The sequence below is a fragment of the Myotis yumanensis genome, unplaced genomic scaffold (assembly GCF_028538775.1).
Source record: "Myotis yumanensis isolate MYYU_CA2020_CCGP unplaced genomic scaffold, mMyoYum1.0.hap1 SCAF_4, whole genome shotgun sequence".
NCBI classification, from domain to species: domain Eukaryota; kingdom Metazoa; phylum Chordata; class Mammalia; order Chiroptera; family Vespertilionidae; genus Myotis; species Myotis yumanensis.
The window spans coordinates 48223263-48239206 of NW_027223755.1; the positions used below are offsets into that span (position 1 = coordinate 48223263).

Consider the following 15944-nt stretch of genomic DNA (forward strand, 5'->3'; position numbering starts at 1 on the left):
TCTGATTTTATGATTAATAAGTGATATTAATCATTTCTGTGAAAGTTGAAGCCAGGTTAAATGTGAAAAATATGAAAGCAAATAACAAAGCCGAAACGGGTTTGGCTCAGTGGATAGAGTGTCGGCCTGCGGACTGAAAGGTCCCAGGTTCGATTCCGGTCAAGGGCATGTACCTGGGTTGCGGGCACATCCCCAGTAAGAGATGTGCAGGAGGCAGCTGGTCGATGTTTCTCTCTCATCGATGTTTCTAACTCTCTATCTCTCTCCCTTCCTCTCTGCAAAAAATCAATAAAATATATTTAAGAAAAAAAAAAAAAAGAAAGCAAATAACAAAGAAAAAACAATGAGTTTTAAATAAAATACTACTGAAACTTTTCCCCTTGCAAATGGCTTTTGTTATAATGATGTAAAGAATCTATTTTACAAGTCTTAAAAGAAACTTCATCTAACTTTCAACATTCAAGATAGAATTTATGAAACATAAATATTGGTAAGAAGAGTGATAATAAGAATCTAAAATACAGATGCTCAAACTTTTCCCTTTAGGATATTCTAAATCCCATGTTCCTAACTTATTTCTTCTCCAAAACTTAAAAATAAAAGAAATAAAACTGGTGGATCCTTTTACTAGTAGAATCAAACACAACAGATCCATCTCTTTCTTGGCATTATAATGAAGAACTTACAAACTGGGAGGCTAAGGAAAAAGAAACTAAAAAACAAAATATAAAAACTCCAGAACCACAACTGAACCACTTTTGAGATCTGGCTATGATCTTTTTCAATGCCTGAAGGCTCCAAGTACAGGTTGGGAAAAAACTGCTTTATATTTTACTGAAAATGGATACTGGAATCTATAAGTGAAAAATTTCCCATTTATTTAGTTACACTAAACAGCAAAATAACTTCTTTAGCCAAAACTGCTATCAAACAACCAAAATGAAATTTCTCAAAGATTATACCCACTACCAAGCTTTGTTACCATAGAAATGAATTACAAAATTTGTCAACACCGCCCTGGCCATGGTTAGAGCAACAGCCTGTGCACCGAAGGTTCTTAGGTTTGATTCCTGGGTTGCAGGTTCCATACCTGGCCCTGGTCTGGGAGCATGCAGGAGGCAACCAACTGATGTGTCTCCCTCACATCAATATTTTTTTCTCTCTCTCTCCTTCTCCACCCCCTTCCCTTCCTCCTTTCTACTTTCTCTAAATATCAATGGAAAACTATTCTCAGGTGAGGGTTAACATGAATGAATGAATGAATGAATGATGTCAACACTAAAAGAAAAAAACATCTACAAAACCAGATGCAGCTTTATTCCTGAAGCATAATCTTCCTTATGTCATTAATACTTTAATCTAATATAATCCTACACCACAAACACCTAAAATCTTATAATCCCTGCATCCTCAATTCATATTGAATATTGGGTAAATCTTACAATCAAGAATTTATTGAGTCTCATGTTAGAACAGAACCTTCCCATAAACCACAATGTAAAATACATATACAATATTCTATTAATACTATCACTTGGCTATGCCCATATGTTCAAGCTTTCATTCATTAGTCCATAAACCTCCACCTCAACCCAAATGGTGTATTTACCATCTCCTAAATGTAACAGCTATATAAATCTTTGGTCATAACTTGTCATCAGAATTACCCTCTTCCTTTCTACCTACCTAATAAGGCTGAAGCTCTACATCAAGCATGTCGAACTCAAAAGCCAACACGGGCCAAATAAACAAGGTTTAAGTTTATGTGGGCTGCAAAAAAACAAAAGCTTCAATTTTCAAAGAAACATAGGTATACTTCAATAGAGACATGCTGAAAACAAAGGGCTGAAATAAATGAGTAATCGTTAACATAAAATAGAACATTTTAATAAAAATTAATATTTTTTCTTGAATATTAACTTACCAGACACTGAATAACTGCACAAATTAATAGGCATAACACAAATAAATCTATTTTTCTTGTTCTCTGAAAGCGAAGTATTTCCTGTTGCACACACCAAACAAGTCAGTCTAAGGCTAATGACATGGCAATCGGCTGCTAAAATATTCGCTGCTAGTATTAGTGGAGAGAAATGGTGCGCCTGCGCGTAAGGCCCATAAGGGAAATGAATGCAACATGATTATAGTACTCAGTCATTAGCGAATGTTGTAGTTTGTTATTAATTATTATGTATAACAGGATATTGTAAAAATTGTTACAAAATTTTATTAAAATGTTTCTTACCGTTATATTGGCTGGGCTGCAAAAATATTCATAGTGGGACGGGCTGCGAGTTTGACATGCTTGCTCTATAATTACATCCGTCATGAAGCTTACTTTTACCTCTCCAGCCCAGACCATTGTTTTCCTCTTCTAAACTCAAAGCACTTACTACTATAATTTACTTGCCAAGTACATCATATTGTAGTGTGACAGAGTTATAAAGAAAGCATTCCCTTGCCCAGCTGGTGTGGCTAAGTGGTTGAGTGTAGACCTACTAACTGGGTCAAATTCGATTCCTGGTCAGGGCACATGTCTGGGTTGCACATCCCACACTGGTTGACCCCAGTGTGGGGCGTGCAGGAGGCAGCCGATCAATGATTCTCTCTCATCATTGATGTTTCTATCTCCGCTCTCCCTTCCTCTCTGAAATCAATACTAAAAGTGTATTTAAAAGAAAGAAAGCATTCGATCTAGACTGCCTGGCTGAATCTTGGTTCTACTCTTACTATGTGATCCTCTGAGTGAAGTTAATTTACTTTCCTTTGTTTTCAGTTTCTTCATTTGTAAAATACAACTAATATATCCACCACCTCAGGGGGCTGTTCTGAAAATTAAAGATGCCTTTCTAGTTTTCAGCATTAACTTGTTTTTGATATAACTGAATAAAACACCAAACTTCAAATATCAAAAATATGGGAATGTACACAAGGACAAAAAAGCTAAATTAATTTTTACTATGGATACAATTCTTAACTGTGTTTAAATCTTTTGAAAATGTTATCTAGGCGGTACAAGATTCTACAAAACTGAGCAGTGTGGGTACAAAATGAAAACACATGTAGGAGTTGACCTCTATATAAGTAGAAATTGGACTCCCAACTTTCCATTACTTTCCTGTGCAGCCAGGTAACAAACTCCACTCTGGCTCCAGCAGAAGTCTAAGATTAGCCCCAGAAGAAACTGAATCCGAGGTACAGCAGTTTAGATTGCGGCAACTGTACTCAAAACAGAAAAATTAAGTAAAAGTCAACATACTCAAAGGCACATTCACCTTTGAAACATGCACACAGGCTTGTACACTCCAGGCAGGAGATTACTCTCCTCTACAGACATTAGCTTCAGCATCACCAAGTCATTCTTCAGTGAAGCTAACCAAACCCTATTTGCACAGAGTTTCTAAACTGCTTAAATATGAAAGGAAAGCCAAGAATCCCCAGACATTAGAGCAGGGGATAGAAAACTTCTTCTGTAAAGGACCATATAGTCAATATTTTAGGCTTTGTGGGTCACATACAGTCTCTGTATGTAGCATAGTCTTCTGTTTTTAATTTTTCAAAACAACCCTTTAAAATTTTTAAATCCATTCTCAGCTCCAGAGCTATAAAAAAACAGGATGCAGCTCACATACAGCAAGCCATAGTTTACCAACCCCTGTATCACAGCATAGCATTTTATATAAAACAACAAAGAGAAAAGTCCAGGGGGAAAATAACTTAGGAGATAAGAGAGATGATAAAGGCAGAAGAATGTATGTCATATATATATATATAATCTATATGGGCTACATCTATGTTTCATAAAGCTAAGCAAAGATAAATTCATCTTTGAAATATGAGCAAGACGCTATGGAAAAAGAATGGTTAGATATTTTTTTAAAAGCTCAGAAAAATTAAAAATGGGACAGGCAAAATTTTTAAAACTAGATTTGAAAGATAAAGTTGAGGAAAAGTTCCATCAAGCAGAAAGGGTACTAATTGAGAAGATCAGTCCAGGAGGTAAACTATCTGCCTAACAAAAGAGAGAGAGAGAGAAATGGGTGGGGGAGATTATAGAAGGAAAAAAATTATCAGATATAATAAAAAATAATATCCAAACTCAAAATTTCCAAATTAAAAGAGCCTACCAAAAGCCCAGCATAAAGGATGAAAAAAAAAATTCCCTATAAACTACATGAACCTTCAGAAACCAAATAAAAGTAAAAACTTCCTGAGAAGAAAAACAATAAAAAACAAGGCATACACAAAAGATTAAATATCATGACATATTTTTTAAGAGCCACTTTTGAGGTAGAGGACAATGGAACAATATCTTCAAAATTATGAAGAAAAATATTAACAACTTAGACTTACCAATGGATAAATGAGAGTATTTAGGCACTTTCAAAACTGAGAAGTCTAAAACTAGTTAGTTACCTCACATGCACACTTTGACAGAAAGCGCCACCAAAACATTTGAACAAACCAGGATAGAGAAAAACACTGAATCCTGGATACTGAAGACTGAACTTGGGAGAAAGGTAAAGGAAATTCCTACAATGACAACAAAAAAAGTCCCAGGATGACAGTTGTACAGTAGGCCTGAAGAGCAAGCAGCCCAGCTACAAGTCAGAGAACTGAGGTCTCTAAGAAGAGTATCTCCATTTGGGTTAAAAAAAAATGAAACTAATAGAAATTATAAGTGACTCTGTGTAAAATATAATGCTCACACATATATTTATATAGGTATAATAATCACTGAATACTGATTTCAGCAAAAATTGTAAAGTAATGCCCTAGCCAGTTTGGATCAGTGGATAGAGCGTCAGCCCCCAGACTAAAGGGTCCTGGGTTCAATTCCCCTCAAGGGCATGGACCTCAGACTGAAGGGTCCTCAGGCTTGCTCCTGGCCCTTTTTTCCAGAGTAGGGGTAGGGAGGGGGACTCTTGGTTTTTAATACAATACTTTTAGTACTTTTTGTCTGTATGAACCATAGATACATATTATTTGATAAAAGTTAACATTTCAGAAAATCCAATCTATATTTTAAAAAGTTTGATCTACAGTGTAACCCTACCCCCACTTTGGAAATAAGTACATTATATCCTGGAGTTTAATAGAACTTGAAGTTCATACAACTTCACAATGTATAAAGTACATTTGTATGTTCTTACTAATCTTTTTAATCTCATACACTGAGATTATTTCCACATCCTATGAATTAAAATATAGTGAAATGTTAATGATGATTAATATTAACCACCTGTTAGAACTGTTTTCTATGCTTGTGAAACACTATCATCATAAAAAACAAGTTTTCAACACAATCTAATCCTTCACTGGGAAAAACCTGAACAGAATAGAACAAATACCCAGAACAGAATAGAACAAATATTTAACCTAATTTATAGAGAAGTAAACAGGCAGCCTTTCTGAGAGTTATAATCTCCCTCCAAAGGAAAAAATTCTTGAGTATTTTCCAGCAACAACCCTAATGTGTAACAGCTCATTCCTAGCTGAGAAGTTAAGCAAAGGTTTGTTAAACCAATTGAAGTACGTTTTGGGATTCTATGTTATAGAATCGTCATCATGTTTCAACTCAAAACAAAACTTCTTGTTCCACCAAACTTTTAGAGCGACATGTATTTTACTCCATTTATATGTAAGCCCCAAAAGTAGTACATGGTAGTAGAATAAACAAAAACCTCCTAAAAAGAAAAAAATACTTTTGTTAGCATTACATATATTAGGATACTAGAGGCCTGGTGCACGGATTCGTGCACCGCTAGGGTCCCTCAGCCTGGCCTGTGCCCTCTCACAATCCGGGACCCCTCAGGGGATGTAGTAGTGCACAAAGCAGCAGGCAGCCAGAGAGGAGCCCGTGCCACTCAGCTCATTCCGGCCCGCTGTGCCTGCCGCCTCCGCTGCTTAGTAAGCTGGCTGAGCGGCACTCCCCCTGTGGGAGTGCACTGACCACCAGGGGGCAGCTCCTGCATTGAGCATCTGGCCCTCGTGGTCAGTGCACATCTTAGCGACGGGTCAAACGGTCGTTCAGTCGCTTTGGCTTTTATATATATAATCTGGCTTTCAATTTAAGAGATGGGAGAAATAACTACTGTGGTATCACGTCTGGAGTTACTCACAGACAACTGTGGTTAACTTTAGTTTGAGATCACTTGTAAAGACATCCTGCATTAGCTAAGATAGCGGCAAAGTTCTTGTTGAGCTATTTATCTATCAAATTTTTCTAATTATAACAAATTGTTCTGAAATAAGAAAACAAAATCTTGTTCTGCTCTCATACTATAAATATGCTTATTAGCAGTAAGTTATTCACACAGAAAAATAAACTACATCTGAAATACTATAGAAATGGATTTCAAAATAAAATTTCTCTAAGACTTATTTCCTTTGAATGTTTCTTCATAAATTGTCCACAATTACCAAGTAAATTAGACTTATTTTTCCATTTTATACATAAATACAACCTGATCATGTAAATAATATTGGATAATATACCAAAATAAGCCTTCTATATTTACAGATAATGTATAATAAAAAACATTTACTAGGTAAAATCATGGCATTTATCTATTTTTGTCTTAGTGGGAATAATGGGCAAGCACCTTCACTATGAGTAACCTCCCCCCATCTTTATCCCTCTATTATTTTCATAGATCATTCTGTAGACTTTCATAAAGGATATTATATTAGTAAACTAGAGGCCCGATGCACAAAATTCATGCAAGGGGCTCAGCCCTCACAGACACAGTGGCTTGCCTCGGCCCTCGCAGCCCCGGCTTTATCCGGAACGTCATTCGGCTGTCTGGTCTAATTAGCATATTATGCTTTTATTATTATAGATATTCAAAATTACATATACAAAGTTATTTTCTTTTTATTTAATAATTTACCCCCTTATTTTTTTAAAATATATTTTATTGATTTTTTACAGAGAGGTAGGGAGAGGGATAGAGAGTTAGAAACATCGATGAGAGAGAAACATCTATCAGCTGCCTCCTGCACACCCCCCACCGGGGATGTGCCCGCAACCCAGGTACATGCCCTTGACCGGAATCAAACCTGGGACCTTTCAGTCTGCAGGCCGACGCTCTATCCACTGAGCCAAACCGGTTTTGGCTAATTTACCCCCTTATTAATAACCCTTCAGCCCTAGTTGAATGTACTGCCTACTTAAGTGCTAACTTATCTTGCTTTATATTATAAAATCTCAATCCTTAAAGTAAATAGAATGTTAGGGGTAAGATAAATTTTTTTCTGCTATATGTATGATATTTTTAAAGTTCTAATTTAATATCAACTTTTTTTGCAATTGGAATTTGGTCATAATTTCTACATGCAAATACAAAAACTACAATGGAAAAGAAACCATGGATAGTTAAAAAGATTACTCAGTAGGAAGTATTTTAAATATATTTATCTTCAAGGTGGAAATAAGAGCTTTCAAATGATCAAAAGGCTTAACTTTATTTCTAAAATGGCAAATTTCTCTCAAATCTAGGATAACAAATAAAATATACTTACAAAGCTACTAATATGTTTTAACTTAATTTGTGTTCACATTGCTGTAAAGACCCAATTCTTGTATTAAGAAAATGTCTTCTGCCCTAGCTGGTTTGGCTCAGTGGATAGAGCTTCAGCCTGCAAACCAAAGGTCCCTGGCTTCGATTCCGGTCATAGGCACGTACCTTGGTTGCAGGCTCCTCCCAGGCCCAGGCCCTGGTAGGGGCACATGCAGGAGGCAACCAATCGATGTGTTTCTCTCACATCAATATTTCTCTCTGTTTTTCCCTGTGTCTTCCCCTCTCTAAAAAATCAATGGAAAAACATCCTCGAGGATTTAAAAAAAAAAGTCTTCTGTACTTTAATATTTTGAAATTATTCAAGATATTTTATCAATGCTTTTTTGAGAAGGAAAAGAATCAAGCAAGATCATATTCTAAAAAATATTTTGTTGCCAATAGACAAATCAAACAGATAGTCTAAGGAATAAACACAGAAATTTACAGAAGTTTCTCAAAATTTATATTATCTTATTGTTTCAATTCAACTAAGTTATGTAACTAAACTTTCATGTAAACTTTCATGTAAATTAAAAGTTTTCTGCACTGTTAAAAAAAAATCTTGTTTTTACTACCTAACAATAAAAAAACACTGTTTTCCCATTCAAATGGTTAAACCTCCCACATCTATTTTTCCATAAGAAAAGGCAACTAAAATACCCAAAAAAACATACTATGCATTCTCACTGCAAAGAAACCTAGAAACTATACCAAGAATCTGCTATAGTGTATACACTGAAAACTAACAATAAGTACATTGATCCTATGACCTGGCAAGTAAAATCCTTTAAACTGTCTTCCAATGTTAAAAAATGAAACAAAACAACCAACTTGGATAATTTTTAACTGAAATATTTCTTCATATTTTGAGATAAAGGTTTAATTAGTATATTTTAGTTAAAAAGAAAACTAGTTAAAAAGAAAAACCTAAAATTCTCTCATGGATAAACTAAAAAGTACTATGCATATGTAAAACTCATCCCTCAAGAAGCTTATAGCCAGCCAGCCTCAACCTGGCCCGACTATGGAAGGAAATAATAGCTAAAGATTTTAAAAAGGACAATACACAGGCTTTCTTTAAAAATAAAAGGAAGCAAGGAAGCAAACAAGCAAGCAAACAAAAAACCTATTATCTAATCTCCTGGATTAAAATAAAGCACAACAACAAAAGTTATTCTTCAACGTTCAGATTCTGAAGGAAAATGATAATTTACAAGCTAAAATAAAAAGTCATACTCAATTATAAACTAATAAACAGAAATATAGCCCTATCTCCCAAGTAAGTTCCCTATATAATGCTAGGTTTCTGATCTAGAAGGTGAATTAATTTGGCAGCATTAATGTCATAGATCTCTAAAAGTTTATAAAAGAAACAAAGCTTTGACACAACATGCTATATACAAATTTTCAAGACAAGAACCTTGGCTCAGATTCAATAGCTTTGACTCTGCTTCTTTCTCACTAGAGACCTTGCTATCTTACGCAGTTCACTTCGGGGTTTAGTGTGTTTTTCTTTTTAATCTAAGACAGACTATTTTTGTAAAGTAAGAATACAGTAATTTAGAATATTTTAAGGAATTTAGAAAAAGTGACTTAAGTTTGCTGTCGTCTATTTCCTACAGCAAACAAATAGAACATTTAAATTACAGACCTTTAGTTTACAAATCTACACACAAAATTGCATATTTAACACAGATAACCTTAGAATTTATTTCATTTTAAATCATTCACAACTTTTTGCTTTGTATAAATGTCTGGAAACCAAGAGAAATTAAAATTTTAAAACACACCCTTAAAAACATATATAATAGGGCTTTGTACATTAAACCATCCACATTGTAAAATACTAGCGCTGTGGAAATGTGACTAATGATCCAGTCCTTTAACCAAATATAATAGGACTACTGAGAAGCTTTATCACTTTGTAGAATAGCTTTCTTCTCACTCAAATTCACGTAATTGATTCAATATTACTCTGTGATACAGCTTATTCATAAGAGAAAGTTCTTTTAAAAAACTGATTGTAGAGTATTTTAATTTTTAGAAGTTTTACTTCCACAAAATCTGTTTTCTTCAAAAACCACTTTTACCTTTTTATTTTTCCTTTATTTATAAATAAAAAATATGATTCACATTATAATATCAGCAGCATTCCTCCAATGTCTAAGACTTCATGGGCCATCTTCCTAAAAAGATAATTATTACAATGCTCCATCCTCACTGTAAGGCTTTCTTTACCTTCCCACACCACGTAACTTGGCATAAATGGAATTGGAACACAAAGACTTGGTCAAATAGATGGTTAGAATTACAAATAGGTAGGGGAATATTTGTTTGGATTTAGAAGACTGGAAGCAGTGTGACAGCTAAGATGCATGTACAACTCAGTTGAAGCAAAAAGCAGAACTGATGACAATAGGTGCTCTGTTTCATGTTCCAAGGTTCAAGATTTTAGGGTTATACCTTTAAAAAAGTCATTCTCATAATTTTAGAGATTTCAAGGTTTTGTAAAAATTTTAATTGTTGTCATATATAAGTATGTCAAATACAACAAATGGGGGGGGGGGCCTGGATAACCATGGAAATAAAAATATTTTCTCCATCACTTTTAAGTGAGCCAATTATTTAAGTTATATATGTCTAATATGTATCTGTAACTGCAATTAAGTGGAGCTATTGTCCTACGTAATCAATGGAGACATGTGTTTGACTAATAAGTAGGCACGTACTACAAGAAAGTAAAGAGGAGCTAGACAGGGGTCACTGCAGCTAGACTGTGTTCATGGGCTATGAAAGGCTTACCAGATATGGTATAACTAAGATGAAAGATAGGCTATAAACAGACTCCTCTTCGGTGTTAATCTGGATATCTGGCATTTGATTCTGATTTCCTGCATGCCATGGAAGACACAGGTCATTCTCTCACATGGTACAAGTTCGAAGAAAAATCACATACCCAAGCATAGACATGATTCTACTTTCCTACTTCCCTATCCCCTTTGTGTAGGGTCAAAGTTAGCAGAAAATAGCCTGGATTCTAAAGCCCTTCAGCCTTTTCTGTCTTCTCTGGGATGGAGAGACAGGCAGCTACTAGATTCTGGCAGGGATGCTATTGTTTGGTGGCTTTCACAAGTGCACTACTTAAAACTAAGCAGAGCCAGTTCAGTACTGAAGATTGTGTGGGACCTTTGCTCTCACATTAGGCATTACTGAGTGAAATGAAAGATGAAATTTATTCCCATAAACAATAACTGGAGTAACCAATTAAGTATATTTTTCTAATTTCTTGGTAAGTAGGTATTAAGGGCTGTATATACATTAAATAAAAGGAAGTATCAAGAATATGCATTTCTATGTAAACATCATCCGACTAAATGGTATTTTCACATATATAATACTATAGAATTAAATAGTAATATTTTAAATGCTCCACTTTTAACTTGCTCTTGAAATTAGCACAACTGACAACAACTTAATCAGTATTTCTACCCAAAACAATATATACTTGTGAAGATGTTGACTCTTAAGGCTTTGCTCTGGCTCTTTTGTTCTAAATTATATCTAAATCAATCCAAAAGAGTCAAAAGAGAAATAGAACAGTGGTGTTGAATGTCAAATCATATCATATAATTTAAATAAAATCCACTTACAGCTTTAAAATCAGGTTAACAGTCTCTCGTTGAATATAAAAGATGTAAGACATACATTTACACTGCTTATTCCCAAATTCTAACTAAATGAACCATATAGGAAGGAGAGTAAAAATCCCCAAAAGCAAAGAATTGGAAAAAAGGTGACAAGAGAAAAGAGATTTCAACAAAATTTAGAAGACACTAAGTATATAGACAAAAACTTTTTTAGGTTTCAGCTTTCTTTGCTATGCTGGATCTACAATAAGGAGGAACCTAGTAAAAAGACAATTCATTCAATTATATATCTGGGAAATCAGGAATTGGAGACAGCAGGTACCTCTGAAGGCAGGGTAGCAGAATGAATGAAAACAGAATGATTGGCTGAATTGGACTTCCCAGATCTTTTCTCTTGCCTAGTCATATAGTTTAGATCCGTGGTTGGCAAACTGCGGCTCTCGAGCCACATGCGGCTCTTTGGCCCCTTGAGTGTGGCTCTTCCACAAAATACCACGTGCGGACGCACGTACAGTGCGATTGAAACTTCGTGGCCCATGCGCAGAAATCGGTTTTCGGCCTGGGCGAGTCTATTTTGAAGAAGTACTGTTGATATTTGGCTCTGTTGACTAATGAGTTTGCCGACCACTGGTTTAGATGATGGCCCTTCCCCAACTCTGGCACAATCCGGAATAACTAATGTTAAACCAGAAAAGATTGGGCTTGGGAGTATTAGACAGAACTTGGGGTTACAATGAAGAGCTGAAAACAAGGGAGGGTAGTACACAGACTCACATTTAGATTACTGCCTGCACACTGAATTCTGAGTCTCTATGTCAGGGGTCCTCAAATTACGGCCCACAGGCCACATGCAAATACAAATATGTATTTGTTCCAGTTTTGTTTTTTTACTTCAAAATAAGATATGTGCAATGTGCATAGGAATTTGTTCACAGTTTTTTTTAAAACTATAGTCCCTCCAATGGTCTGAGGGACAGCGAACTGGCCCCCTGTTTAAAAAGTTTGAGGACCCCTGCTCTAAGTCTTCTTCCCCAATCAGCTCCTACAACACTGGCTGTCAGACATTCCCCCAAAGATGAGAAAATGCACAAATCTTTTCTGGAGAAAATGATATGCTCAACAACCTGCAGACACTGATATTTAGCAGTTCCTCCCAAGAATGCTGCCAGGCCCTGGCTGGGTAGTTTAGCTGGTTAGAGCCAAGGTTGCTGGTTTGATCCCTGGTCAGGGCACATACAAGAGTCAACTGATGAATGAAAGTGAAAAAACAAATCAATCTCTACCCCCCCTCCCCCGCCCTCAAACCAATAAAGAAAAAAACTGTTGAGAAAAAAGAGTGCTACCAGGTCTCCAACTGATCCAATAAAAGTCCCACCAATCAATAAGCTCCCACCACTTACAAAAAACTTCCAATATTTTCATACTACCCTCTTGAATATAAACAGATACTCAAAGATCATGAGCCATTTGAGAACAATCTATAATAATAAAAGCGTAATATGCTAATTAGACCGGACAGCTGAATGACTTCCAGATGAAGCTGCAGCGATGGGGGCCAAGGCAGAGGCGGTTAGGGGCGATCAGGCAGACAGGCGAGTGATTAGGGGCAATCAGGCAGGCAGGCAGGCAGGCAGGCAGAGGTGGTTAGGGGCCATCAGGCAGGCAGGCGAGCAGTTAGGAGCAATCAGGCAGAGTGGTTAGGGAAGATCAGGCAGGCAGGCGAGTGGTTAGGGGTGATCAGGCAGGCAGGCAGGCAGGCAGGCAAGCGGTTAGGAGATAGCAGTCCCAGATTGTGAGAGGGATGTCTGATTACCAGTTTAGATATCCCCCAAGGGGTCCTGGATTGCAAGAGGGTGCAGACTGAGCTGAGGGACCCTCCCACACCCGTGCGCGATTTTCGTGCACCAGGCCTCTAGTCTTTAACATAAATGTGATTCAAACAGAGAGGGGGGAGCCAAAACCGGTTTGGCTCAGTGGATAGAGCGTCGGCCTGCAGACTGAAAGGTCCCAGGTTTGATTCCGGTCAAGGGCATGTACCTGGGTTGCGGGCACATCCCCAGTAGGAGATGTGCAGGAGGCAGCTGGTCGATGTTTCTCTCTCATCGATGTTTCTAACTCTATATCTCTCTCCCTTCCTCTCTGTGGAAAATCAATAAAATATATTTAAAAAAAAAAAAAAAGAGAGGGGGGGACTAAAAACAAACAATGCAAGGCTCAAATTAAATGTAAAATATATTAATATCCTTAGAAGTAAAAAGATATTACACATCCATGACACATGAGTGCTATGGAAATGGAACATTCAAAGAAAAAGGTACCAATAATTTAAAAAGTAAGAGCTGACACAAAAATTTCAACAGAAGGATTAAAAGAGAAAATTAAGAGAAAAACAAAAAATATAATATAAAATAAAAGGGGAGGTAAGAAAATTAAAGAATCATTCAAAGAAATCAAACATCTGACTAACGAGTTTCTAAAAAAACCCAAACCTCCCGCCCCCAGAAAACAGAGAATCTCACCAAAGAGACAATATAAAGCTATGGATAAAAATAGCAGACTAATCATATCTGCTTACTTTTGTCCTCTCCCCAATCGACACCAAAGTGATGGTAAAAGAATGTTTCTGTTTTTAAATACATCAATACAGTGAATGAACGAAACAAAGCAGTAAAATTTTGGAATCTAGAAAGCTGGCAGATAAGTGGTAAATGATGAGACAGAATGAGGAAACTTAATCAGAAAGCCAAGATGCACTCTGATTTTACAGCAGAACTCCCAGAAAGGATGAGGAAGCGATCAGATCGGGGTAAAAGTGTGAATGAATGTGTGTTGGTGGTGGTATTAGGAAAAAAGCGCTACTAAACGTAGTTACTTTCAAAAATGTAACCAGTTAAGATTTCCTTGCCTGAAAGAAGTCTGGAGATTTATGCTTTGGTGAGGATCTCCGGCCAATCCAGATGATTCAACAAATTGCTTCACATGTGCTCAGAGCTTCCATTCAGTCTTTTAGTGCCTCACACTTAAACAGGCAAATGTCACCAGATCTCTCTAAGAAGTCTTTAACACGGTGGTTCTCAACCTTCCTAATGCCGCGACCCTTTAATACAGTTCCTCATGTTGTGGTGACCCCCAACCATAAAATTATTTTCGTTGCTACTTCATAACTATAATTTTGCTACTGTTATGAATCGTAATGTAAGTATCTGATATGCAGGATGTATTTTCATTGTTACAAATTAAACATAATTAAAGCATAGTGATTAATCACAAAAACAATATGTAATTATATATGTGTTTTCCGACGGTCTTAGGCGACCCCCATGAAAGGGTCGTTCGACCCCCAAAGGGGTCGAGACCCACAGGTTGAGAACCACTGTTTTAACATGAAAGACAGCAACCAAACCAAACAAGAACAACTTAGAGGGAAAAGATACTTGGCATAAAGAAAATCTTTACAAAATCTATCAGTATCTCAAATAGACACAAGACAATGTAATCATAAAACAAATAGGATTCTATAAACTGGGAGGAGGAGAAATAAAAAAAAAGCTCTTGAAAATTAAAAATTACAGCAGAAATCAAAAACTCAACTATAGCACTGGGAAGGTTGAGAAAATCTCCCAGAAAATTACAAAATATATAAAAACGAAAACATAAACACACATATAAGAAAACCAGTCTTAGACAACCAGTCTAGGAGGTAATATAATGCTTAGCTATAAATATTTTCATAGGTGTAACTAAAACCGCTACTGATTTAACAAAAAAAACAAAAAAAAGTCTGTTTACTTTCTGGAAACAGAAGGAAAGGAAAAAAAGGAGAAAGGTGCAATAATATCTAAAATTAAAGAAATACCATTATCACTTAACATTTAAACTTATGGAAGAAATCCTAAAAGAGGTAAAGGTGGCTCGACATGAGACTCAAGAACGGAAAGGCAGGCAACTGGCATCTTTCCTTGAATTTCATTTCTAAACATTTACCTCTACTTTGAAATTTTGTCAATTAAATAAAGAGGATTTCAACAAAGAAAACTTCTCTAATGATCTAAATTCTTTTTCAAATAAGAGATGAGATCTAATGGTGTTAGCTACAAAAGGAAAACAAATTCGTAAGTTGATATTAATGATGTTTTGAAGGATACATTGCAAAAGACAAAACAAGCAGGCACCAAACTAAGCTGATATTCATTTCCTGTGTGGGCTTCATAAAAGTGTAGTAGACTTCAGTTACTAGATACACAACTGTAGCAGCCACTGTGAAATCCACCAGCCACTGATACTCTGGAAAGTAATGCAACGCTGAAAAATAAAGGTTAAAAAAATTTTACTTAAACTTTCATAAACAGCTTAGAAGGGTTTATCTATAATTAACTATAAACATACTAGACTTTATTCTATTTGGTGTTTTGCAATGTAAGGATTACAAATATGAGAATCTAAAAATACAGGAAAGAGACCAAGAATGTTGGTATCCAAAACTAAATTTTAATACCACATAAATGAAATAATTAAAATAAACCTGAACTGATTACCAAAAATTATTTAAATTGTTAAAAATATATGATTGCAAAATGAGTTGGTATTTTCTTAGCTGATTAGCTATATTTTACAGAAGTTATAAATCAAACTTCTTTATAAAGAATCTAATCTATACTTTAGAACAGCGATTTTCAACCTTTTTCATCTCATGGCACATATAAACTAATTACTAAAATTCTGCAGCATACCAAAA

General features: G+C 35.8%; 1 protein-coding gene across 3 annotated transcripts in view; it reads right to left on the reverse strand.

The window, feature by feature from the left end:
* Nucleotides 1–15944, reverse strand: part of TMEM161B (transmembrane protein 161B) — a 71625-nt gene that overhangs the window by 19543 nt on the left and 36138 nt on the right. For 2 of the 3 annotated variants that reach the window (XM_070412301.1, XM_070412300.1), the window contains exon 5: nt 15355–15511. In XM_070412301.1, the coding sequence (XP_070268402.1) occupies nt 15355–15511 (157 nt within the window). Of the gene's footprint in view, nt 1–15354; nt 15512–15944 lie in introns of those variants that run through there. The other variant, XM_070412302.1, reaches the window with a different exon arrangement.